The following is a 23439-nucleotide window of genomic DNA, read 5'->3' as shown; positions in this document are numbered from 1 at the left end:
TACGTAATAAAACCGCCCAGCATTGCAGGCGAACTCTCGACAAGTTGTTCCCACTGCGCTTTATAGCCGGCAATCCATTGAGATTCCTTGGGGCTTCTCGGATTTTCCCGATTTGGGTTGCTTTATTTTATTTTGTATTCGCTCCCCTTGGCGGTATCAATAAAATTGCGGTCATAAACTGCGACCGTAATGCTCTTCAAAGCCTGCCACGCCCCCTTTTAGCCCCTTTTGGGGCTGGCGGGCAAGTCACTCAATCATGTGGCACACTTAGCTGCCTCGCTCACAATTTGCCCCCGCCTTATTTTGGCTTCCATTTCATTTTTGTATTTTGCCGCTCTGTAATGAGCTTGTTTGCCCAAGATTTTGGCCGAAAGATTTGCCTAAACGTTTTCAGCTTCCGTAAGTTAGCTGTGCGGAATCTTGGCATTCGGGATTTGGGTGCTGCTAAAGTGTAACATCTTGGTCCTGTTCGTGGCAACAACGGGCCAAGTGGGCTGGCCTCGAAATTATGCTTGGTCCTTGGGGAATAACTGGCCTGTTAAAGTGTTTCGCTTTCGTTCTTTTCATAAAAGAGTTTCATCACTTGATAAGCCCTAAGTGCTGATTAAAATATTGCAAATCATAATGTTGTATAGCAAACAACGTGTATGTTATTAATCTCAAGACGAGGCTGGCTTTAGACTTCAGACACCACGTTTTCGTTAAAGGATTCTCTAGCCATGTGATCCGCTTCTTGTGCCTTTGGGGAAGTTCCATGTAAGCCGGGGGCGAACAAATAAAGCCGCACAGACATATCAGACACATCAGGCGGGATATGTTCTGTGTCTGGCTTAGCCAACTTTCTTGCTTTCCCTCGGCCTTGCCGCACTTGTCAGTTTGTCGTTTTTTGGGTGAAGCTCCCACTCCTGTGGCACGTAGCCGTTGACTGTTAATGACTTTTGGCAACACAACCAGCAACGGAAGTTTACGCCTAGCACTTGGAAAAATTAATTTAAGTTCACTTGCGATTGAAGTCAAAGAACTAGGTATAAAAATGGTGTAAAGCGACAAAAAAATATTGGGAAAATATATATACACTGAACGAACTTCAATCGTTATGACTAACAGCTTAGCAATATAGTATCCTTGTTTACAAAAAACGTAACTTAGTTGAAAGAAAATCGATCGACAGAATGAAAACATGCAGTTAGTTTAGATTAAATAATTTTCCCATTTACTAGCAATTATGAACTATTAACTTCTATTAGTGTGTCCATGGCTGTGTGATGTGCCAAGTGTGTGTTTCCTCGTTTATGTGTTTGCTTTATCTTAGTTTAACGTAGCGTCAAACTTAACTAGCCAAACAATTATTTCCAACGCTCTTGTGCTGCCTCCCTCTCTTTCTGCATTTCTATTTCGTAATGCTGCCATCTCTTTCGCATCCGCCCAGAAGCCAAAAGTGCTTCTTATTGCTTGTTACATAAATATTTCATTAAAAGCCATTCATAACCAAGCATTCGGTGTTGACAGTCGCCTCCCACCATCAACGCCCACCACGTGTCCAGCCTGAGCGCAGCGTAGAAAGAGACGGCTGCTGGCAAACGAAAGAGACGGGGAGAGCTCGAGGTAAGAGAGAGCGCAAGCTTTTCACCACATTTCCGTGTGTAAACAAGTCGCTGGCGTGTTGGAATTGTTGCTGCAATTTGTTGCTCCGTGCAACATCGTTCGCACCAAAATGTCAAATGCCAAGGATGGGGCTGGGCCAAATTAAATTCGAGCTACAAGTTGGCTGGAATATTAAAGCGTTTAGCGGCTGCCCGCAGGCAAATGGGCATAAGCTTATGAAATTCAAGAATGAATCGCCATTATATGTTTTAACCCTTTTCTTAAGCTACCTCGTTCTGATTTAGATTCATAATAAGTATAGCTTTAAAGCCAAGTGTTATTAAAACTTCTTTTAAATATTTTTAACTGAATTTTTACGTTTATTGATTTTAAACTGCCTCTTGGATTTGTAAAATATATTATTGGATGCCTTAAATTCATTTCTACTTTAAATCTAAACTAAACTAAGTAGAATAATTGTTTTTTTTTGACGGGCATTTAAAACAAAAAGCTTTCCATCTCATTTCCTATAAGTCATTCAATAATAAAGAGTAAAGATATATTTTAAAATAATAAAAAGGAACACGAAACGCAGTTATTACCAAAGAAAACCAGATATCATTTCAAGAGATATCAAGAAACTCGGGATTTTTCCCTCAATAAAATAAGAAATGAAAAGCAGTCGAGACACAAACCCTTGCTCGCCTAAAAGCATGCTACTTAAAATCGCAAAATCACATTCACAATGATATTGTATGTAGACAGCTGGAGTGATTCGCTCGGATCGGAATGGATCGTGGGGCGTTTGGAAGAACAATCACCCACTCGGCCTAGTCGCGCATTCAACGTTCCGCGCATCGGTTGTCGCCGACTGCCAATCGCATTATGTCTGCCCAACTGGAGAGCAATGGCAATGCCAGTGAAAGTAATAACAATTGCGTCAAGGATGTCAGGCTCCTGCTGCTGCCAGAGAATTCTTCGGATTCGAATGGCAATCCGGCGAGTGTCGTATCCAGCGCGGAATTCAACAAGAAATTCATTGATGACCTGAAACGCACCATGGGCGCGAGCCATGTGCGGAGGAAGCGATTGTGGCGGGTGCCCTGGTTTATTTTGCTGATGAGTTTTATGCAGGTTCGATTTAATGCAGTTGCTCCACTTGTTCGATTGTCTATTATTTTGTGTGCCTTTTTTGTCTGCCCGTCAACGTGGCGTATGAGTGATGTGCGTGTTCCAGAAATCATTTATTAACAATGAAATGCTTCCAGCGGAGAAGAAAAATACGCGAGATAATAAATCCCCTGTGAAGATGACCATGGCGGTGTTTATCAATGCTAAACTAATTGAGTTATGAGTTCCTTGATGTGAAGCGAAATTTAAATGCTATTTGAAATATTAGAAGCGCTTTTTGAAACAAAAATGCGGTACTCATCAAAATATTATGAGTGTTCAACTGATAAGACCCTAATTTCGTACTCATAATTTGTAAACAAATCTAACAGAAGTGCTCTCCGCATCTTAGTATGAATCTTTTTAGCAGATTTGTTTTAAACAAAACAATGCGTTTGTTTTTGTTTTGTTTACACGAGTGTGGTGCCATTGTGTGAGTGCTTCATAAATAATTCCTCTTCAATTCATATGAATTTTCATTCACTGGAAAATTTGTTCAATAGATTATGTTTATGGATCTACTGCGGTTTTAACTAAGCGGAAAATGGATGAGAGGTTACGGAGATTGAATCCAGATACATCCCAAACAGCAAACAAAAATTAATAAATTGGGTTCTAAGGGGTTTACTTACATCTGATGGATTTACAAACAGTTTTGGTCTTCAATTAGTCATCACAGAAAAAGTTACAGATTCTTTAAATTTTAAATTATTCACAGTGAATCAAAATTGTTTGGACAACATTGTTAAGTTGGTTCTTTGACATTTCTGTTAGCAAGTGTTCAACCGCCTAATTGCCAATGGCTCTTGAGCAATTGGCATCGAAACAAAGTCCCACAAGTGTGACCCATTTAATTTGAAACTCATTAATTGATACCTGGCTGCATACCTCGAGTACCCACTCTGCACACTTTGTAATGCAGATCGGTGATCGGAAAGGTTTTATTGTTTGGCCCAGCCCAGAAATCGATCATGATTGCACAATCGAACGCGTCGCTTAGTCGTCCGATTTAGCAATATTGCCATTTTAGTCATCGGATCGATCGAGTGCTGCAACTTGGAGCTCTGGCATTTGTCATATTTGGTGGGATCGGGATGCATGTTGCACCGATTTGGTGTCGCCGCCGTGTTTCTGCGGCTGCTGTCAACTCATGCGGCGCGCATTGTGCGGCACCTCCACTCAACACTCGCACTTTTCAGTTGGCCAAGTGTCGATCGATTGAGCGAAAGTGACAGCCAGTTACCATGACACTGTTCAGCAAAGTTGGGGTGCTTCGTTATGGCGAGGACCACTTACTGACATTTGCCAAAGTTCAGTTCTCAAGAAGAAGTTATCATGAATTGTATTACTCTTGAATTGTTGTTTTGCATTTGAAGAAGCATTATGTATTTGCCTTATTATACCTGAAATTATTTTCCTGCTATTTATGTATGTTATAGCAAAGTTTCTCAGAAGTTGACTAAAATGAGCACCAGGCGATTTATGTTTTTAAGTATTTTGCAGTATGGTGCAATGTAAGTAAAGGTCTTCCCACTGTCTTCTTCGCTCATCACCAGATATCATTGCACTGGATAGCCAGTGAGTGTATGCAAAAACGACTGATCTTCACGCCGGAGTGGAACGGCGAGTACTGGCGACTACTGACCTACATGCTGCTCCATTCCGACTATTGGCACCTGACTCTCAACATTTGCTTTCAGGTGAGCACCAATCTGTGACCTAATGAACTTTTGACCATACTTTAAATATAGCAAGTTAAAGAACGTATATCTGTGGATTTGCTTGTTTTTTTACTTTAATAAGGTCCTATTTAAAAATATTTAATGAACTCCTCATTAAAATGCTTTAAAGTACATAGTTGGCAGTAATTTGATAGCAAAAGTGAGCTCACATCCTGTCGCGAGCCACCTGTTGTTGCATTGTTGACTGCTGTTACTAAGGAGGTTAATGTCTCTGCCAGTGCTTTATAGGTATCTGCCTGGAAGTGGAGCAGGGTCACTGTCGCCTGGCCGTGGTCTATATGGTGGGTGGCGTTGCCGGTTCGTTGGCCAATGCCTGGCTGCAGCCCCATCTCCATCTGATGGGGGCCTCCGCCGGGGTCTACGCCATGCTGGGAAGTCATGTGCCGCACCTGGTTCTGGTCAGTCAGCTGGAAACCGCAATTTAATTTTGATTTAATGTTTACACGATCCCTACTTTGTCGAACAGAACTTTTCGCAATTGTCGCACCGCTTTGCCCGCATCGCCGCCCTCCTCATTTTGCTCCTCAGCGATGTGGGCTTTACAACTTACCACTTTTGCCACAATCACAATCGCAATCCCCGCACCAGTCTGGAGGCCCATATTGGAGGGGGCGTGGCCGGAATGCTGTGCGGTTTTATCGTCTACCGTCGCCTGCAGCCATCAAATAAAAAGCCCATTTACTTTTAGTCTCAATTAAGGTAGTTCATTTCAAATATAAATAATATTTAATTTATAGCAAACAAAAATTGCTTCTCTTAAGCAAATTGAAGGAAGTATAGTTGTTAAAGATGAATAATTAAGTGCAATTAATGTCTCAAGCAATCAATAAACTCCCTAATCAGTGCCAAAACTCAGTTGACTATTTAATATTCTGGCAATCCAGCAATCCTTAAGTGAATAGCCACCAATCTTTCAGTTTACTTGTTTTATGGACTGTCTCTTTTATTTGGTCACAAAATCCGTTGAAAACTTATTATGCTTTCATCGTTGGTCGTGTTTAATTTTGGTGTTGTGAATAAACATGAATTTTACACCTCATAAAGGGTGGTCTGTGTGTTATGGCTCGTTTTTATGTTTAATTGGCCTATACTCGCTAACTGAATAAGTTTCTACAAAATTAAATAATTACTCATCGAGTGGATTTGGCCAATTAAAGCTGATGGATACAGGAATGTTTAATTTAAAGTCATGTATTCCATAAAAATCTTGATGTGCAATTAAACTCAACACATTTCGTAGAATCATATTCCCAAACTAGTAATTTGTTATTTGTCACAAGGTTGAAAGGCAATCAATATTTATAACCCAATTTGTTCGCTTGGCAGAAAAGGTGCTGTTGTGTTCGGTTTTCATCCATATGCCTTATTAATTATTAATTTTTAATTAGCCCCCCCTTTCAAAGACATATTTAGTTGTTGTTGATTAATTTGTTAATTTTATTATATTTCGTGTAGCTCTTAACTGAATATTGCCTTAATTATTGTATGTTATAAATGCCAAGCTATGTTATAAATATTATCATTAAATTATTTCTTTTCTATGATACAACTTAGGGTCTAGCGAAGGCCTAAACTACCCTGTACTATGCGATACAGCTAGGGGGGATTAGCATGCGAACTAAAAGCTACTGCTACAAACTGACACTTAACCTCTACACTCTTCCTGGGGGATTACAATCATAGGGGGGAGTGGGATAGGATATCTAAATTAACAGTCTAATGGGCCGCACTTGACGCCCACCTCGGTGCACTTGCATTCCAGGCACTGGCTGGATAGCTCCACGATGATGCGACCCACCCGATACATGCGTCCGTATATGTTGCAGCCCGCCAGTTTCAGCTGACCAAGCGGATCATCGCCACCCGGCAATCCTCCACTCGTCCGCTCCCTCGAAACAGAATCAGAACTAGAACCTGAATCCTGGTGCACATCCTCCGGGGATGATGGCGCCGCTGGTGGGGCTGCTGTCGGCGGTCGTGTTGCATGTTGGTAATGGTGGAATTGCTGCTGCTGTGGCTGCTCATGTTGCTGCTGCTGCTGCTGATGCTGCTGCTGCTGCGGTTGCAATCTGTGCGGTCTTACCTCATAGCTGGTATCCATGAAGGGTAATTTGTCGAACGGTGAGTTTAAAAATGGATGCAGAGTGCTCCCCGTTGTTGTGGCCTGCCCCGCGGCTGTTGACGCAGTTGATGCCGCTGATGCCGCTGATGTCGCTGATGTCGCTGTTGTCGCTGCTGGCGGGGATCGAGTGCTTGTTGGTGTACTTTGGCGTCGCGTGCCACTCTGGACTTTGCGTCTATTGCCGGTGGCCTGTTTGTTTTTCGTTTTGCCGTTTCCCTTTTTGGCCGGAGCACGTGTCGTTGCTGTTGGCCGACCTGTGCTCGATGTTGCTGCTGTGCTTGATGCAATTGCTGCAGTTACTTTTGCTGCTGCAGTTGCTGTTGCTGCAGTTGCTGATGCTGCAGTTGCTGATGTTGATTTTGCCGTCGTTGGCGTTGCCGTTGGCAGTTGCTTAAATGCAGGCACTGTGCTGCTCGCCTGTGCTGCATCCTCTTTGGACAACTCCATACCGAGCAACTCATCCAAGAGCTTATCCAATTTATTGATTTCATATTTATCCATCAAGGGGGCTTCCTTTTCCGTTGTTGTTTTCGTTGTGGATGTGCTGGTGGAGGATATGGAGGAGCCTGTTGAGTTGCTAACACTGTAAGTGACGGTCTCAATATGCTCTTCAATCGGCTTTTTGTGCGCCTTGTCAACGATTAGTTCATCGAGATTGGGCGACGGCTCTGTGTGTATGACATTTTTGAAGGGGTCGGGTGTGGTGATTTCTGGAAAAGGGAAAATCAAGTGGACATCTTCAGTTGAATCTGCATAGAGGCACTTCTTTCATGAACTAATAGTTTGTGTGACTTTACTAGTTTAATTTAATGGTTTACTTTCTACAGTAGATGTTGTATTCAATCAAAATCTATTGCATTTACCAATTAATTTTTTTATCACTTTACTGAAAAGTAACTTTTAACTTTTTAAAAGCTTTAAGTGTAACCAATTAACCAAGTTATGATGAACTTCTACTCACCTATGGAAGCAGTATCATTTTCCCGTGTCCCCGCGGTTGTGATGTCGATAATGTGCTGCGTCACATGGAAGTTATCAACTGGACCTTGGCTGATTCCACTCGAGGTGACGTGCTCCTGAAGGACTTCGCCATCGATCACCAGCGGTTCCTTGGGCATGAAACCGCCCTCCGTTTCGGTGGGTGGTGAGAATCCATTGTGCGGCGGTGGCACCACAGGACTTTCGAAGTCGAAGTTGACGTACGCCGCACTTCCTTCGTATTTCCCACCCACATGAACCACTGGCTCTGGCGCAGCTTCCACGGCTGGCACTTCCACGTTGAACTTGTACTTGTAGGCAGCCTGATCCGGCTGGGATTGCGAGTATAGAGCCACCGTGTCATCCATGCTGTCATAGCCAACCACATCCATCTTATCCGAAGCCACCTTCTGCTGATAGAAGTTGGTGGGATACGGCTCCTTGGGAACCGTGTCCACAGCATCAGTTGGGAGGAAGGGTATAATCTTCAGGTTGGGCAGACTGGGAGGCAGTGTGGGCTCACCGTTGGTGTCTAGTGGCTCAGCCTCCAGGATACTCGGATTAGTTTCGATCACCAGCGGTTTTGCAGTACTGGTAACATAGGGTTTGGGTTTCGGCTTAAACTTTGGCTTGCTGGTGGCGCGAATGGTGGCTCTTGTTGTGGTGCTTGTTGTTGTAGTTGTGGGTTTCGAAGTGGAAGTGGGTCTTTGCGTTGTGGATTTCGGTGGGGGTGCGGGTTTCGCAGAAGTGTTAGGCTTTGGAGTAGTGGGCTTTGTTGTTGAAGGTCTTGGCGCTGTAGGTTTTGGAGTAGTGGGTTTTGGAGCAGTAGCTTTTAGAGTTGTAGGTTTTGGAGTAGTAGTGGTTCTTCTAGTAGTCTTCGGCTTGGGTTTCACCGTAGTACTCTGTGGCTTTGATGTGGTTTTAATAGTGGTATCTACTGCGCTTTGCTCGGTGGTGCTTGCACTGGGTCTTTCTGTGCTTTTGGCTGTCGTAGAACCAGTGGTTGCATTGACCCTCTTGTTTGTCGTCCGGTGGGTCACTGGTTGACCATATTTGCTAGTGACCACCAGCATGGGCGGCGTCACTGTGAGATTCGCCAGCTTGGAGTTGATTCGCGTGTGAACGGGCTTGCCACTTGGCAATGGTCGAAACATGGGTGGTGCATGCAGCGTGGTTGGCTTTTCGGTAGTGGTTGTTGTACTTGTGGAGCTGGAGGTTTGATTGAGTGGTTCTTCGAGTATGCCAGACAAGCCATCTATCAAGACATTGAACAGGCTAGGTTCCTCTTTTGGTGGGGGCATTACTTCTGTGGATGGTGTTGGCCAAATCCCAGCATTTGCGATACCAATTTGTTGGGCTTCCGCCGGCAGTTCGCCCACAGCCATTTCACCATTGTCCAATTGCTCGTCAAAGTCCTCGGCAATGCGTTTTATGCTGTTCGTTGAGGCACTGAAACCATCAGGTTGATTTAGAGTGGTACTGGTCTCCAAATAGGCTTCTGTTTTGGGGCCAAGCTCCTCTTCGTCCGGACCCAAGAGTATATCCATCCAGGAGAGTGTGTTCTTGGACGTTGTGGATTCCGGTTGCCTTATTTCCTCGTGGCTCGTGGTTTCCGTATTCGGACCCAATAGCAAATCCAGGAAACTTAGTGTCGTAGAACTGCTCACTCCCTCACTGGATTCCGTTCGCATTAGAGGCGGTTCTTGGGTGGTTCTCATGCCCACAAGGTCCAAGTTATTAGCCAGCATCTTGTTGTTATTGCCATCTATGAACTCCAGGCCCTCGCGAAGTGTGTCCATAATGCTCTTTTCACTGCTGACCTCCAGGGGATTACCCAGAGGAGCTCGCGTGGGATGACGATCGTGTGGATACCTCTCGGCCATGGAATTCTGGGGTATTATAGCTGTCTCCGGCTGGAGTTCCGGTTCCTCCTTGCCAAACAGCATGTTATACAGATTGAACTGCCTGGAGTTGTGCGATCTACGATAATCCCGCTGACTGCCACAGTCGTAACTCGATGGACAGCACTGGCCCTTCGGCACCACCGGAATGCAGTTCTTCAGAGCCGGCGAGCACTTCTTTGGAGCACATCGCCTAGTTCCCCGGATACAGAAGCATATGTCGCAGGGCTTGTCCGCATCCGATCGCATCTTCTGACCCTCTGCGTAGAACTGGGCGCCCACAGTGCAGCCTCGATTGCGCTGCAGGCGCTGTGACATGCGCAGAAAGTGCTTGTTCGAGGTCTTCCTGTAGCGCACCTCTTGAGAGGATTTGCCCGACGTTTTGCTGCTGCAATCGTATCGCACGGGACAGCAGGTGGAGTCCACAAATATGGGCTTGCAGCCCTCCACGGGCAGCATGCACTTGGGCTTCACACACTTCTCGGTGCCACCTATTGGGTAAAAAAGAGAATTATTTATATAATATATATTATTTAATTTTTAATGTTACCTATGCAATAGCAGTAGCTGCACAAGTTCGAAGACGACATGGCCGATCCCGACTTGTAGACAGTGCCATTTTTCACACAAACTGTAAAAGACAAAATGTGGTTTAGAAACCATGGTGATATCAAATAAAATATATTACATACCAAACATGTCCGTGTCCGAATCATCTGATCGTCTCTGCAGCATATTATCGTTGACCACCCGATCGATGGACTCCCTTTCGTAGTGATCCAGATACGCGATGATGCGCCGCTTGGTGGGTATCTTGTAGAAGGCATCCAATCTGGCGCAGGAAAGATACGGGCAGCAGGAGCTCTTCTTCTGGACCACCACACAGCCCCTGGGCGGTGGCATTGGCATTTCGGGACACACTTTCAGGCGACACACTAGTGTCCTGCGGTTACACTGGCAGTTCAGACACTTCTCCATGCTGGGCACCACCGACTTGTCTGCGAACCAAGTGCCATTGTGATGGCAGCCTAACAAATATAAAATTATTATAATTATATTGATAGCAGTAGGCGATAATAATAATAGATTGTATGTTCATAAACTATGTTTTGAAATGGGTCTGAAATCACAAAAAACATCCATACCATTTTCCACTTCATCAGCTATTTTCCGCTGCAGCGATGCAACCAACCATCTCACCCAATGCCACACATTTCACAGACATTATCCGCTGGCCCCGAGACTCACCTGTATTCGGTGTGATAAATGCATCCAGCTGTGCGGGCCATAGGAGTAGTAATGCCGCCGATAATATGCTGACTAAGCGCAGCGTCATCTTCGTTCGTGGATTCCGTTGCCGTTCCCGTTCCCGTTGCGTAGAAGTGGACGTGGACGTGGACGTGGATGCCGCCGAAGAGCATGAATAATGCAACAGAGGCGACTTTGGACTTGGGCCAGGCTGTTTGAGGTACCCCTTGGGTATGCCCACGTATGTATATACAGATATATACAGATGTATACAGATCTGTGTATATAACTCCCAGTGGATGCGGCAGGGCAGAGCTCCAACTTGTCTGCCAGATGTGTGGAGTCGAATGCTTCTAATGCTCCGAAATGTGTGTCACGCAGAGGAGGCAACTTTCGAATGACAGCGGCGGCGGCCAACGGTGCGCATGACCATTTGGCTGCGACTTAGACCAAATTAAGCCGAGCTGGAAATTACCCGCACAATTTGCTGGAGCATTGCCACAGGTCGTCGTCGCTCGTTACTTGTCGTCGCCAGTGCCAAAGTTCTGCCACACTTTTAATGAACCATATACATATACTCGTATGTATATATATCTACACACGGCGGCTCAAAAGAAAAATTTGTTCGCTTCACAGCTGCAAAGATATGGAGAAAGACGGAGATGTGGGTAAGTGCTGGTCATTAGTGAGTAGTACGATGTTGAATAATGTTAGCGAAACTATGCAACAGGTTGCCGGGGCAAACAACTTCATTTGCATATTATACTTTTCCACTGAGCCAAGTCGACATGCGTACTACACGATGTGCGAGGGATTGTGAAGATTATGATTAAGTAAGAAGACACTCAGGTAGAAACTGGAGTTAATACAGTCTAATTCGAGGAATTGAGATATTCATATTTGTGTTAAAGAGAAATTTCTAGCTTAACATCTAATTTCACATATAGACAGAATTGAAAAAATGAGTTCAGTCGTTGTCCAAATGGGTCCTAATCAAATAAGCCTCCTTATGATGATTAATCTAAGCTTACCAGTATTCAAATATTAGGTGAGTTTCCCTTTATGGTAAGCCCTCGCTTAGATCATTGGACTTAAATCTTTCACCCTAATACTTTAAACTTTCAACGAAAAAACAGCTGAACACAAAACAGATTTCTCAGGGTATCCAACTTAATTCCCCAATAATTTCACACAACTTTATCGCTTTGTTTATCCACTGCACTTCGAGAGTTTGGCATAAATTCGCATACGGAAATGGGCCAAACGCAAATGCTGCCAAAATCCATCAATAAATACACAAAAAGAGGGGGCCAGCGATACCAAGTCGCAGTCATAAATAATAATATGCCAAGCAAGAGGGGCTCCAAGATAACTGGTCTGCAGAAGCGTACACTTCACACTCCTCGAAGTCCAGAAAGCCAGACGCGAGTTGCATGCAAACGCAACAACTGCTGGAAAACAGCCAAACAAACATGAAAATCAAATAAAGCCCGGCGAATGGCGGTCATTGCCAGCGCAAGATGCACCGACTGCCAGCCAGACTTCTGGCCACCGAGTTCTCCAAGAACCATCTCCCCAGTCCAACGGCCATCAGCCAAGAGCCATAAGCCAACTAACAACACACAACACACAACTTACAACTAACAACAAACCACAATGTCGTTGGACGGAGCACTCCGAACTGGCCACTGGAGCCACTTTCATTAGGAACGTGATTAGCTGCGAAACTCACTGGCATGCAAATGGAAACGAAAAGTCTGGAAAAACAGGGGAAGTTTTCCGGTTATGGGATGGAGAAGGATTTGATACCCTGACGAAATGGGTAATGATAAATTAGAAATATCTAACGTCATAAAGTTGAAAATGTTTTGTGAGTTGAAAATGAGTATTTGCCTATTTACAAGACTGCATAAATTGTATAACATTGTTAAATTAATAGAAACTGTGCCTTGACACCATAGTGCCACTTTTATAACTATTTTTATTGATTTCCCTATGGGAGATGCATAAAATATTTCCATTTTAGGTTTCAAGCCATGCAGTGGAAAGTCAGGAAAACCCATCCCGTAGTGATCGCAGCAGAAACCCAATCCGCCATGTGGGGAGCTTCTTCGCTTAATTGGAGCTCTCTTTGCATACCGGACTGGTGGGTCCGCTTCTGGCCTTGCACAACTTAGTGGCAGTAGTGGCAGTTGGTTCTCATGACAACTTTTAATCAAGTCATTATCTGAATGTCGGGCCACAGGAGATCTATGCTAGAGAAACTTTCACGAGCCACGAAACGAAACGAAACGAAATGAAACGAAACGAGCAGAAGTCTCCGAATCAGAGCCAGAAGAATTTCAGTTTCACACAATAAATCAGCTGCAGTTGACTTTTATTTTGTTGCGCTTGACTCTGCTTTTAATTGAGAGCCACTTGTGGCCGCGGCTCATTTGCATGCCAGTGTCGTGTACTTGGCCATGAAAATGAAGGCTTAGAACGCTGAAATTGCTGGCTGCAACATGCGGTGAATGGAAATCTCTCTTTCGCAGCGATTGCCCTAGGATCCACAGTTTCAGTTGGTGAAAAGCTCCCGCCTAATTACACATTTTCCAAAAGCAATTTGCCATGGGGGCCAACATAATTCCATATTGTTCCACGCACTCGCGGATAATGTCAAGAGATTCTGTGATGATTCTACCATATTCAGAACGTGTGTAAGCCCAGTCGCCTCATAAATAAATTACTGTAATTACACGGCCAAAGACAATGCCAAACCAAGCCAAACCAAGCCAAACCAAAGCGAAAGAAAGCGAGGCTGTGGGAGCAAATGCCACTCAGGTGTCCGGCACAAGAACCTCTATAATGGGGCCAAGCAATTACGCCCAGACAGCTTTATTTATTTACTCTCTTTATTTTGTATTTTGGCCCGAGCATACACTGCGCCAAATTAATCAAGTCGTTTATTTGACTGCCACCGGGCATTGAGCGAAAGTGTTGAGATTAGAAGGCCTTGATTGCTCGATTAGTTAATCACAATGAAGAGTTTCGCTGGGCTCATCAACCCAGTTTACTCGAAATTTCGAAGAAATTAAAAGTTTTTAGGGTTTCGGTTTCACTAACCCAGTTGGATGAGTTTGTAAAGAAGGTATTTACAATGGATTGAAAGCCTAATCTAGCTAAGAACTGTAAATGATAAAAATAAGAGTGTGATCAATATTCCAGAATTTCCTTTTCGAAAGTTCAAATGTTCACTGATTGTTATAGCATGGGTATTATGGTATAAATAGCTGTTAAAAATATTTTTTAAAAAGAATTGAAATTCCAAGTTGGTGGAATAAAAAAAAATCAAATTGGACGCAGAGAAATATTTTCCACTTTCAACTGGAAAATAAATGAAGTGCAACAACTCCACTAGTTTAATAATTAAGACCAAATTCAGCATCTCAACCGACTGTAACATTGAATTTAGCAAAAGTGAAGACACACACATGATGTTCAGCGAATAAAAAACAACCCAATTGACTAGTTCGACTGTTCCGAATCGCCACAAAACCACTTGGCCGACAATAAATTCTCTATTTGAGCCAGAAAAGAGCTCCAAGTGGAACTGTAGCCGTGACATCGATTCGGCAACAATAAAATTGGGTATTGAGCATTCGTATCTGATAGATACTCGTACTTTGTTGGCCCGTCCGACCATTTGACACAGTAGCAACGCCCCACTGACAGATTTATTTATCTGGCTTCTCGGGCAGGCGAAATGGTGGAGAGCACTCCCTCCCATATTTGGACGTTGATTTGTGAAAGGCGAGAAGCCAAAGCAACCAAAGTCGAGTGCAGCATTTTGCGTTGTTTTCCAGCTCAGATCTATGGATCTGGCCTTTGTTTTGTTTTGTTTTGTGACTACTGGGCATATTTTTGGGCGCATTCTAAACTTATAATTTGTAACAACTTTCACCGGGCGATCGTGGCTCTAGCTAGCTCAACTAGCACTTAGGATTATGTAAATCTCGGCCAGGCAAACTATCTAATAACAATGGATAGCTGCTACGTAGAGAGTCGATCGGATGGAAAGCGAAATACCCCGCCCGAGATTCAGATCTGGGCCTATTTTCACTTTTGCAAATTGTCTTAGAACACGGAACGCGAATAGAAATCGAAGTCAGTGCGAGTCAATAAGCGATCATTGAGAATTGAAACGTGAGCATGACTACACTAGTTAGCAAAGTTGAGATCGCTGATCGTGTTGAAACTTCACGTTTTATTCATTCTTATATTCCTAATTCACGATAAAATAAATTTCATTCATACTTCAAAAATGACAGCTACACAAAACATAATGAATCTTGAATTTATCTGAATTTATCAATTGGGATATAATTCGTAAGCAAAATCTATTTCAAGAGATGAAATACTAAGCAAGAACTTTCCACCGCAATCGCATATAATTTCTTGCATTCAAGTGTTATTCTCCTTCCTTTCTCAACAATTTGTAATGCTTTTAATAAGCACATTTGCATGTGAGCTCGTGTGTGCGGCTTCATCATAGAGTGAAATTCGTGTCATCATAATGGAAGAAATGCCAACACGCTTCAGCTTCAGAGCAAAAACAAAAAAAGTAAATTTGGCAATACTCGAGCCATTGAAGAAGCTGAACAAAAAGTTAAAAACAAAACCTGGCTTACAAACTGTCAGAGCCATCAACATGTGTGGCTCATTAAATATGCTGCGAACACACAGCAAGTACAAGAAAAGCAGTCGAGAACCAAGGAGTTTAAACAATTTTCCTGTCCAGCTCTATTGATGCGACTACCTCGACATCGGCGGTGCACACGAAAAAAAAACATGGGCTTGTAATAGGTTTAATAGGCCTCTCTGATATTTAGCCATTACTCTACAGCAATAAACTCAATGGCTTCAGTTAAGAAGAAACCACTTAATCAATTGGTACAAACAAGGAGTTATAAGTGGCCATTTTATACGTAATATAAGTGATGTTTCAATATTTAACAGAAAGGAATGGCCATATTGGAACACCTAAATTAAAAAAATCAAAAGAATACATAGGAAATGGGTGCGCACCTTTTTTGCCAGGTGTACGCATCCAAAGTTCCCCTTGGCTGCAGACAAATACCTGTCATTTAGTGGACGTCAAACATGTTCGACCCAGCCCCTTGAGCACCTGTGGCCTGCTCCACCTCGGTCTTCCTTCCAGCCAGCTAGATCGACGATCTGGAGTCGGAGACGCCCCAGCCCGCACCCCATCCAAAGTTATTAGAGCCGCGAGGGCTCAATAAATGGGCGTCGTTTATGCACCTCGTCATCAGCGATTGCACAGATCGTAGCTCTGTGTTTTTGCCTTTTTATTCGCCGTTTGGCCAAGCGGAAGTTGTTAAATGAAAAAGCAGAAACGAGCATAAAAGTGGAAGAGGTGTCGCCGTTTGCTCTTGGAGGAGGGTCCTTCGGATGGCCATGTCCTCCGTGGAGTGGTCATGTTAATGCCAGATTCCTGGAAGCTGCGATGTCGCATGCTGGTGCTAAAGCAAAGACGGAATGTACGCTTTAAAGGTGCAAATAAACCTTTAAAACAAATACTGGATATTGTTACTTTCTTTGAAAAGCCTCTACTTCAAAAAGTAACAATAAATAATTATATTTGAGTCTTAAATTGGATTCGAATTGCTCCCATTTGGAAAAGAATGGAGAGTTTCTAACACCGTTTTCATCCTAGAACCCCAATGGAATCAAAAACATTAACTAGCTTGCCTAGTACCATTCGTCATAAAATTTAATTGAACCTCTTTCGGTCAGTTGAATGAAGTAATAGTTGACTTGTTAATTAAGAATGTCCAGCATCGGGCTGTTACATGCAGGCCAAGCCCTCAGCCCGCAAGACAGATAACTAAACGTGAATCGGGTGAAAGTCAAGTCGTTTGCGAGCTTCTCCTTCAGTGTAATGAAACTAGAACAAACGGCACGATTGTGGCAAATGGATAAGAGTGGAAAAGCTGCAGAACTGGGAAAGGTTTTTGTGTCGTCCAGCTAGCACCTTTCACAAAAGCCAAAACCATCAGCGAACCCACAACGAAACTGCGCCAAACAATCAACTGAAAGTTCTTAATACCCCCAAGTACCTATAAGTACCTATTGGCAAATTGATGTCGCCCTGCTTTGACTCTATAGGTACTATTTGGGGTTCTATTGGAGCTTAAATTATCGATTCGTGACGCAGGCAGAACAGCGTAATAAAATTGTCAACATGACAGGCCGCGATTAATATAGAGTTCATATTTATAATGCATAAATCATGCAGCAGATGGAACGTGCTCCATAGCCTTGCATTACTTTTCCCACAACTTAAAGAAGCGACTCCTTGGGCGAATTCCGAATGCATTCTGCTAGAGATGAGCCTTTTGGTAATTCCTCTCAAATGTATAAAATTCCCAACATTTTGGAATATTCCAGCTTAAAATACCTAAGGAACCCGTCTTAAATGTGTCCCAGTTGCTCAAGACATGGCAAGTATATTTATTGTGAAGTTCAGAAAAGTCCATAACTGCCGCGAAACATGATCATAATTCCATCACACGCGCATCTCTATAGGCCAAAGCCAACGACCGGACACGGTTTGTGGCAAACTTGTTCTGACTTTTGTTACAATTGGCGATTCCTTTCTTTTTATACCCCTTACTCGTAGAGTAAAAGGGTATACTAGATTCGTTGAAAAGTATGTAACAGGCAGAAGGAAGCGTTTCCGACCATGTAAAGTATATATATTATTGATCAGGATCAATAGCCGAGTCGATCTGGCCATGTCCGTCTGTCCGTCCGTCTGTCCGTCTGTCCGTCCGTCCGTCTGTCTGTCCGTATGAACGTCGAGATCTCAGGAACTACAAAAGCTAGAAAATTGAGATTAAGCATACAGACTCCAGAGACATAGAAGCAGCGCAAGTTAGTCGATTCATGTTGCCACGCCCACTCTAACGCCCACAAACCGCCCAAAACTGCCACGCCCACACTTTTGAAAAATGTTTTGATATGTTTTCATTTTTGTATTGGTCTTGTAAATTTCTATCTATTTGCCAAAAAACATATGAACTCCGCACCCCGCACCCCGCACCCCGCACCATGCACCCTGGACCCCGGACCCCGCACCCCGGACCACGCACCCCGCACCCCGGACCACGGACCCCGCACCCCGCACCCCGCACCACGCACCCCACACCCCACACCACGGACCCCGGACCCCGCACCACGCACCCCGGACCCCGCACACCACACCCCGGACCCCGGACCCCGCACCCCGCACCCCGCACACCGGACCCCGGACCCCGCACCCCGCACCCCACACCCCGGACCCCGCACCTCGGACCCGGCACCCCGCACCCGGCACCCCGCACCCCGCACCCCGGACCCCGCACCCTGGATCCCGCACCCCGGACCCCGCACACCGCACACCGGACCCCACACCCCGGACCCCGCACCCCGGTATTTTTTCATTTTTGTATTGGTCTTGTAAATTTCTATCGTTTTGCCAAAAAACATGTATTTAATCATATAAACTCCGCACCCCGCACCCCGCATAAAAATTGATAAAAAACAAGAGAGAACGCTATAGTCGAGTTTCCAGACTATCTGATACCCGTTACTCAGCTAGTGGAAGTGCAAAGGAGAAATTTCCACACTGACAGTTTTTGGTGCGGTAGCACCCCGCTGAGTAACGGGTATCAGATAGTCGAGAAACTCGACTACAGCGTTCTCCCTTGTTTATTCTGCTTTCTAGCGCTGTAAGACAATGCGCCATAAAACTGCAATGGAGTTGTGATCGCTGCTTCTCACTCCACCCATTTCCATTTCAGTTGCCATGCAAATTTCTGACTCGTGTTGTGTGTTGTTTTTCTTTTTCCGTCTCGAATGTTTTCCTCTTTCCGGGCACATTTGTCAAGGTGTCTTGTAAACAAGGAACCCAAGCAGCACCACAGCCCAAGAAATCCAAAGAGCCCAAAAGAACCCAAAAGAATCCAAAAGAATCCTAAAGAATCCAAAAAAAACCCCAAAAGAACCCAGAGCCAAGCACCGTTAGATCAGATGCATACATAGTGCTTATATAACGCATTGCGCCAGCCAATTGTATTTTTTATTGGTTACCTCTTTAGGCCATAAATGGTAGTGACAAAAGTCGGAATTTATGGCCCGCTGACAGCTCTGATAAATAACCCAAGGCCCGAGCCCCACTTTGGCTTACAGTTGGCCTGTTGTTTGGATTTCGTATTTCAACTGGTGGTAGATGGGGCGTGTTGCAGGTGGGGAAATCTCCTAAGAGAGCCATAAAATGTTTTATCTTCGACGCTGTTCTTGCAGCACGTCGCCGTGAGGAGCCCAAAGTTAATTAGCAGCGAATAAATGGCCTTTAAAATTCCTCCTCCTTTGCTAATTAATCTGGCAATGCGTTACACCAAATTTTCTGACAGAAGCTAAGGAAGCACATGCGCTTACGTTTTATTAAAGAATAAAGCAAAGATCATAAAGAAGCAATGCATCTCCCTTTTAAACTACATTGATACTCGTATCTATGGAACAAATTAGTAATGCAGCCAGTTGTACTTTAACTACATTTATATGTGAACTGTGTAGTAAAATGTTGTGTTACATAAAGATATTTTTCATTGGCCGCGTAAAGCATAATATAAGCCGCATATATGGACTACCAACACCCTTTTATAGGGGTAGCTATATCTAATTTCCATGAGTCTGTTTATTTTCCGTGTATTTCGCTGATGTTATTCGGATAGTGGCGACACAAAAGCAAGAGATTCAATTCTCCTCATATGGCCAGGCTAAGTTGGTTTGGTTTGGTTTGGGCTGCCTCCTTTATACGTTTATACGTGCACTCTTTTTCAGCTGGTTGCCTCACCGTTGCAATATCAGATTACGTGCGGGCCAGCTTTTGTTGTTGGGTACTGGGTACTGGGGCCTCTCCTTAAGTGCCCAGTGCTATTCAGCATATCAGATGTTGCTAATGTGGCTGCGCTAACTGTGGGCCGGGCTCTAGCGCTCCACTTGAAAGCAGAGCTTAGATACCAGATACAAGATACGAGATACTTTTTTCGACCTTGAGATGGCGGTCGAGGCTCAGCTCCCGGCCGTGATAATCGAATTTGTGGCACACCACACTTTGGCCAGATTATCGAGATGACCGAAGGGCATTCAGGAAGTTCATTTGATACCTTAAAGATATCGAGTGACGTTGTAAGCTCATTAACTCGAATAAATTAAAGATATTTCTGGTATGATTATACAAAAGGTTTCTTTATTTTTCATAAATAATTGTAGGAGTAAATTTAATGCATGTATTTTAATGTTTTTTGAGAAACATTATTAAGTTTCTACAAAGATGATACTATAACTAATTCGAGCTTTGCGCTCTGGAAAATAGTTTACCCAACATATAGGCTAATGAATCGCATAACTGTAGTGTGTTCCGACTTCGAGTTAAAGACAATATGTTATGGCCTAATGAAGTTTTTTCCTCGTCTTTGGACCTAAACCTATGGATTTCCCTCATCTCCCCGAGTTCTTTTCCTAACATTTTCAATTGCAGGCAATTAGCAAATTCTCTTCGGGCTCGCTTTAATGGCCGTCTAACGTAAAATGTCGTCTTACACTGGAGTTTTATAGCTTCCGCTTTGCATTATCAAATATTATTGGTGTTGTTCTACCGCTTCTTATATGTAGCCAGCTACATCTACTTCTTCCAACTACCAACTACCTTCTTTGCGATTGCATGTCGTCACGTGAAGCTCGAAGAAGTGGCAAGAAGAAGCAGAAGAATCGGCGCAGCAGCTGGATGAAGAAAAAAGAACCCTTGGCTATCTAATGATGATCATTAGGAGCGGTACTGTAATCACACAGAAGCCAAACTCCAACTCCCAGCTGAACCTTAAGCCAGTTCCCCTTCCCCCTTCTTCTTCTTCTTCTTTCGCCGCGGCTGCTTCTTCTTGCTTTTTGTCAACATCAAACGGTAATTTCTTAAACAAAAAAGTAAGAACAACTGAGTAGCAAGAGATTACTCTGAACATTTTTACACAGGAAACAAAGAACGAGGCGAAAAAGTACAAGGGAGTTCTTGGAAATTAGAAGTGTTCCCTAATCTAAGGTTCTTGAATGAATATTCTGTATAAATACAAACGGTATATTTATTTTACAAAATATTACTTTGAAATCATTAACCAAATGCTACAATCATTATTTTTATTGCTTAACTTTTTGTTAATATTATTCTTATGGATTACTTTTTTTTTCTTTAATTTTTGTTTCAATATTATTGTTATTATTTTTATATATTTCTGACCTCAAAATGGTACCATGCTAAATTAATTCTAAGCTGTATTTGTTATTTATATGTTGACCTCCCTTTTGTGCAGTGTAATTAAAGCCAATGCAACCTACATTCTCTCCCTTGATCTCCGCACTCTCGGCCTTCTCCCTTCTGGTTTCCCCGGTTTTCCAGCTGCGAGTGCGTTTTTTGCGGCTGTGCGACTATTGTAACGGCTCTGATTTGTCTTAGGAAGTCGCCTAAGTTCATCTTCCCCCGACCGACCCCCTCTTTCTCACAGTGTGCCCTAGTGATGCGGCTTTTTTCTCGTTTGCTTGCCGCTGCTGGCATCTTAACAGTTAAATGCTTAGTTTACATCATTAGCATGCCGTTTTCAGATATTTTCTTTTCTTTTGGCTAATAAATAAGCAATTTGGTAGCTGCTTCTTCTGCTGTCATCGACTATTTCTTTAATTGGTCTGCGCAAGCCGGTAAGCACTATATAATTTGCATAGATCTGCAGAGAATCGGAATCACTTGATTAACATTATACAGTTGGGAAATTAATTACTTTTCAATTAATAAAAAAAATAGTAATATAAATACCCTTGTTATTTAATAACCTAAAAGTTCGTGGCCTCAGTCTTTCTTATGTCATAAATTGAATATAATTTCCATGTTTTCTTTTACGCTTTGATACCCCCACGAACAAGTGCAGAAATATTTGATAAATAAAACCACGGCCTTATTATGAGAGTCTTCCAAGAAATGAATTAAAATGTATTTGTTGTCTTACCGCAGTCATTACACCTAGATTAACACACAGGAATCGTTGCCTGTGGGGCAAGTTCGTTGCCTGAGTCTTTCGATGGTGTGTGATTTTGCTTTTGTCTCTGTGTCCGCAAGAACGAGTGCACTGAAGCATGGACTTTTGGCTCCGACTGCAGGTTTTTGTGTGAGTCTTCTATTATTTATTTAGCTGGCCACCAAGTCGGTGGGTTCTATTAACCATGTAAACAATACCGTTAACACGACACGACGCGTTAAGAAAAAAGCTTTTGGCAGCGGGAGCGAAACAGATAAATGAAATGTGCCGCAAGAATTTGCCAAGTTTGTGGGCAAAGAAAGAAAACGGCGACTTGCCAACTGCATACTCGTATTGCCCCCCCTTGGTAATGCATCACAGAATTGAACAACAAGAACAGCTACGTACAAAAAAAAGCGTGAAAAAGAGGCGACAGGAAAATGGTTTGAGGAAAACACTTATTAAATTTTAGCATGCCCAAAGTGCGGAAAGACGAGGCAGGGAGGCAAGGAGGCGGGTAGGCCACAAAGAACCGCAACCACGACCCCAAGAACGAACCAAGAATTCCCAGTGATGCATTCCTGGAGTTTTCCGCAAGTTCACATACCTGTCTAGGTTGAGGTTTCCTTATATCCACTATTACTGTGGGGCACAACAACAAAAAATAAGAACAGAATATAACTCCACAGATTTATTTGTTCATGCTTGCACTTCACCACTGCCACTCAAGGGTTCGATCATCCTTGACCACAAAAAATGTCTTCTAGTCTTTGAGTTTCCGAAGAAGAGTCTTTTAATGTTTTTTTTTTTTGTATTATTTTGTACTACAGTATCCACCGTGCGATTAGTTTTCTCGTTCTGAACGCGTCGCGTGCTGTTTTCAAACTGAGGCTCAGCAACAAGTTCGAGTTGCTTTTAAGAAAAGCATTCGGAAGAAAGTTGTCTGCATACTGAATTCTGTTTCTGTTTCTGTTCGAGCGCGCCAAAGATTCTCGTTCGAAAGCTGCAGCGAAAGAGAAATATTCTCGCAAGAGAAAGAGAGAATCTGCTAAGAGAGTCTTCTCCGTCGAAGGGCGATTAATTGCTGCTTGTACTGCCGATAAGCATGAAATGTCGCTTGTCCGCAGTTTGTTGGCCAATTAAAAATTAGATTTCGCTTTAGATTTTGTCCACGAGATTGCCCAAAGTTCGCGGAACGATTGCAAAGATAAATGCCTGACGGGGTACTTTTTCGAAAAAATAAAAACCACAAGTAGTTTATTAAAAGGTTGAATGAACTAGAAAGTGAAGAGCTGCCTTTATTGACATCACTTATAAGTGTCCGTGATATGTGATGAAAGTAATGGTGTAACTTTTGTCGGGCTTCCAATTTGTTTTTAACTTTATGTGCACCAAATGATGCCTAGAGCCTGTTATTTATGGCCCACTCATATCTAACTTATTTCAATAATCCGTTCTTCCCTTTACCAATTATAAAACCATTCCCAGTCTCCCCGAACACGGAATCCAGACAAGAAAATATATAATAATAAATACGAGTGTGTATATATACACAAAAGACCATAAAGCAACAGACATTCATTCCGATG

At 43.3% G+C, this 23439-nt stretch overlaps 2 protein-coding genes across 3 annotated transcripts; one reads left to right on the top strand and one right to left on the bottom strand.

Annotated features, from left to right (window-relative positions):
- The first annotated feature begins 2435 nt into the window (after positions 1 to 2435).
- Positions 2436 to 5270, top strand: LOC120456180 (protein rhomboid). 2 transcript variants are annotated; one of them, XM_039642855.2, is made up of 4 exons: positions 2436 to 2718; positions 4311 to 4454; positions 4715 to 4894; positions 4963 to 5270. In XM_039642855.2, exons 1-4 carry the CDS (start codon positions 2470 to 2472, stop codon positions 5182 to 5184), a joined length of 795 nt encoding a protein of 264 aa, XP_039498789.1. In that variant the 5' UTR covers positions 2436 to 2469; the 3' UTR covers positions 5185 to 5270. The 2 variants fall into 2 exon arrangements, with proteins under 2 accessions (XP_039498789.1, XP_039498798.1); XM_039642864.1 differs by lacking the exon at positions 4963 to 5270 and having other exon boundaries at positions 4725 to 4835.
- Positions 5271 to 5931: 661 nt separating this feature from the next.
- On the bottom strand, positions 5932 to 22716 carry LOC120458339 (mucin-5AC). Its single transcript, XM_039645956.1, has 6 exons — positions 22458 to 22716; positions 10746 to 11381; positions 10190 to 10525; positions 10048 to 10128; positions 7580 to 9988; positions 5932 to 7328 (listed from the first exon to the last, which is right to left on the bottom strand). Exons 2-6 carry the CDS (start codon positions 10831 to 10833, stop codon positions 6205 to 6207), a joined length of 4038 nt encoding a protein of 1345 aa, XP_039501890.1. The 5' UTR covers positions 10834 to 11381; positions 22458 to 22716; the 3' UTR covers positions 5932 to 6204.
- Positions 22717 to 23439: the final 723 nt, after the last annotated feature.

The sequence above is a fragment of the Drosophila santomea genome, chromosome 2L (genome assembly GCF_016746245.2).
Source record: "Drosophila santomea strain STO CAGO 1482 chromosome 2L, Prin_Dsan_1.1, whole genome shotgun sequence".
Classification (NCBI taxonomy): domain Eukaryota; kingdom Metazoa; phylum Arthropoda; class Insecta; order Diptera; family Drosophilidae; genus Drosophila; species Drosophila santomea.
The sequence above is the reverse complement of the archived record's forward strand: the minus strand, read 5'-3'. Positions and strand labels throughout refer to the sequence as shown.

Excerpts from the sequence above, each read along its gene's own strand:
- LOC120456180 (XM_039642855.2), top strand. The coding sequence starts at position 2,470 with ATGTCTGCCCAACTGGAGAGCAATGGCAATGCCAGTGAAAGTAATAAC. Across the intron at positions 4,455-4,714 it reads CTCTCAACATTTGCTTTCAG|TGCTTTATAGGTATCTGCCT; the intron begins GTGAGCACCAAT and ends TGTCTCTGCCAG. Across the intron at positions 4,895-4,962 it reads ATGTGCCGCACCTGGTTCTG|AACTTTTCGCAATTGTCGCA; the intron begins GTCAGTCAGCTG and ends TTTGTCGAACAG.
- LOC120458339 (XM_039645956.1), bottom strand. The coding sequence starts at position 10,833 with ATGACGCTGCGCTTAGTCAGCATATTATCGGCGGCATTACTACTCCTA. Across the intron at positions 10,526-10,745 it reads ATTTATCACACCGAATACAG|GCTGCCATCACAATGGCACT; the intron begins GTGAGTCTCGGG and ends TATATTTGTTAG. Across the intron at positions 10,129-10,189 it reads TTCGGACACGGACATGTTTG|TTTGTGTGAAAAATGGCACT; the intron begins GTATGTAATATA and ends TGTCTTTTACAG.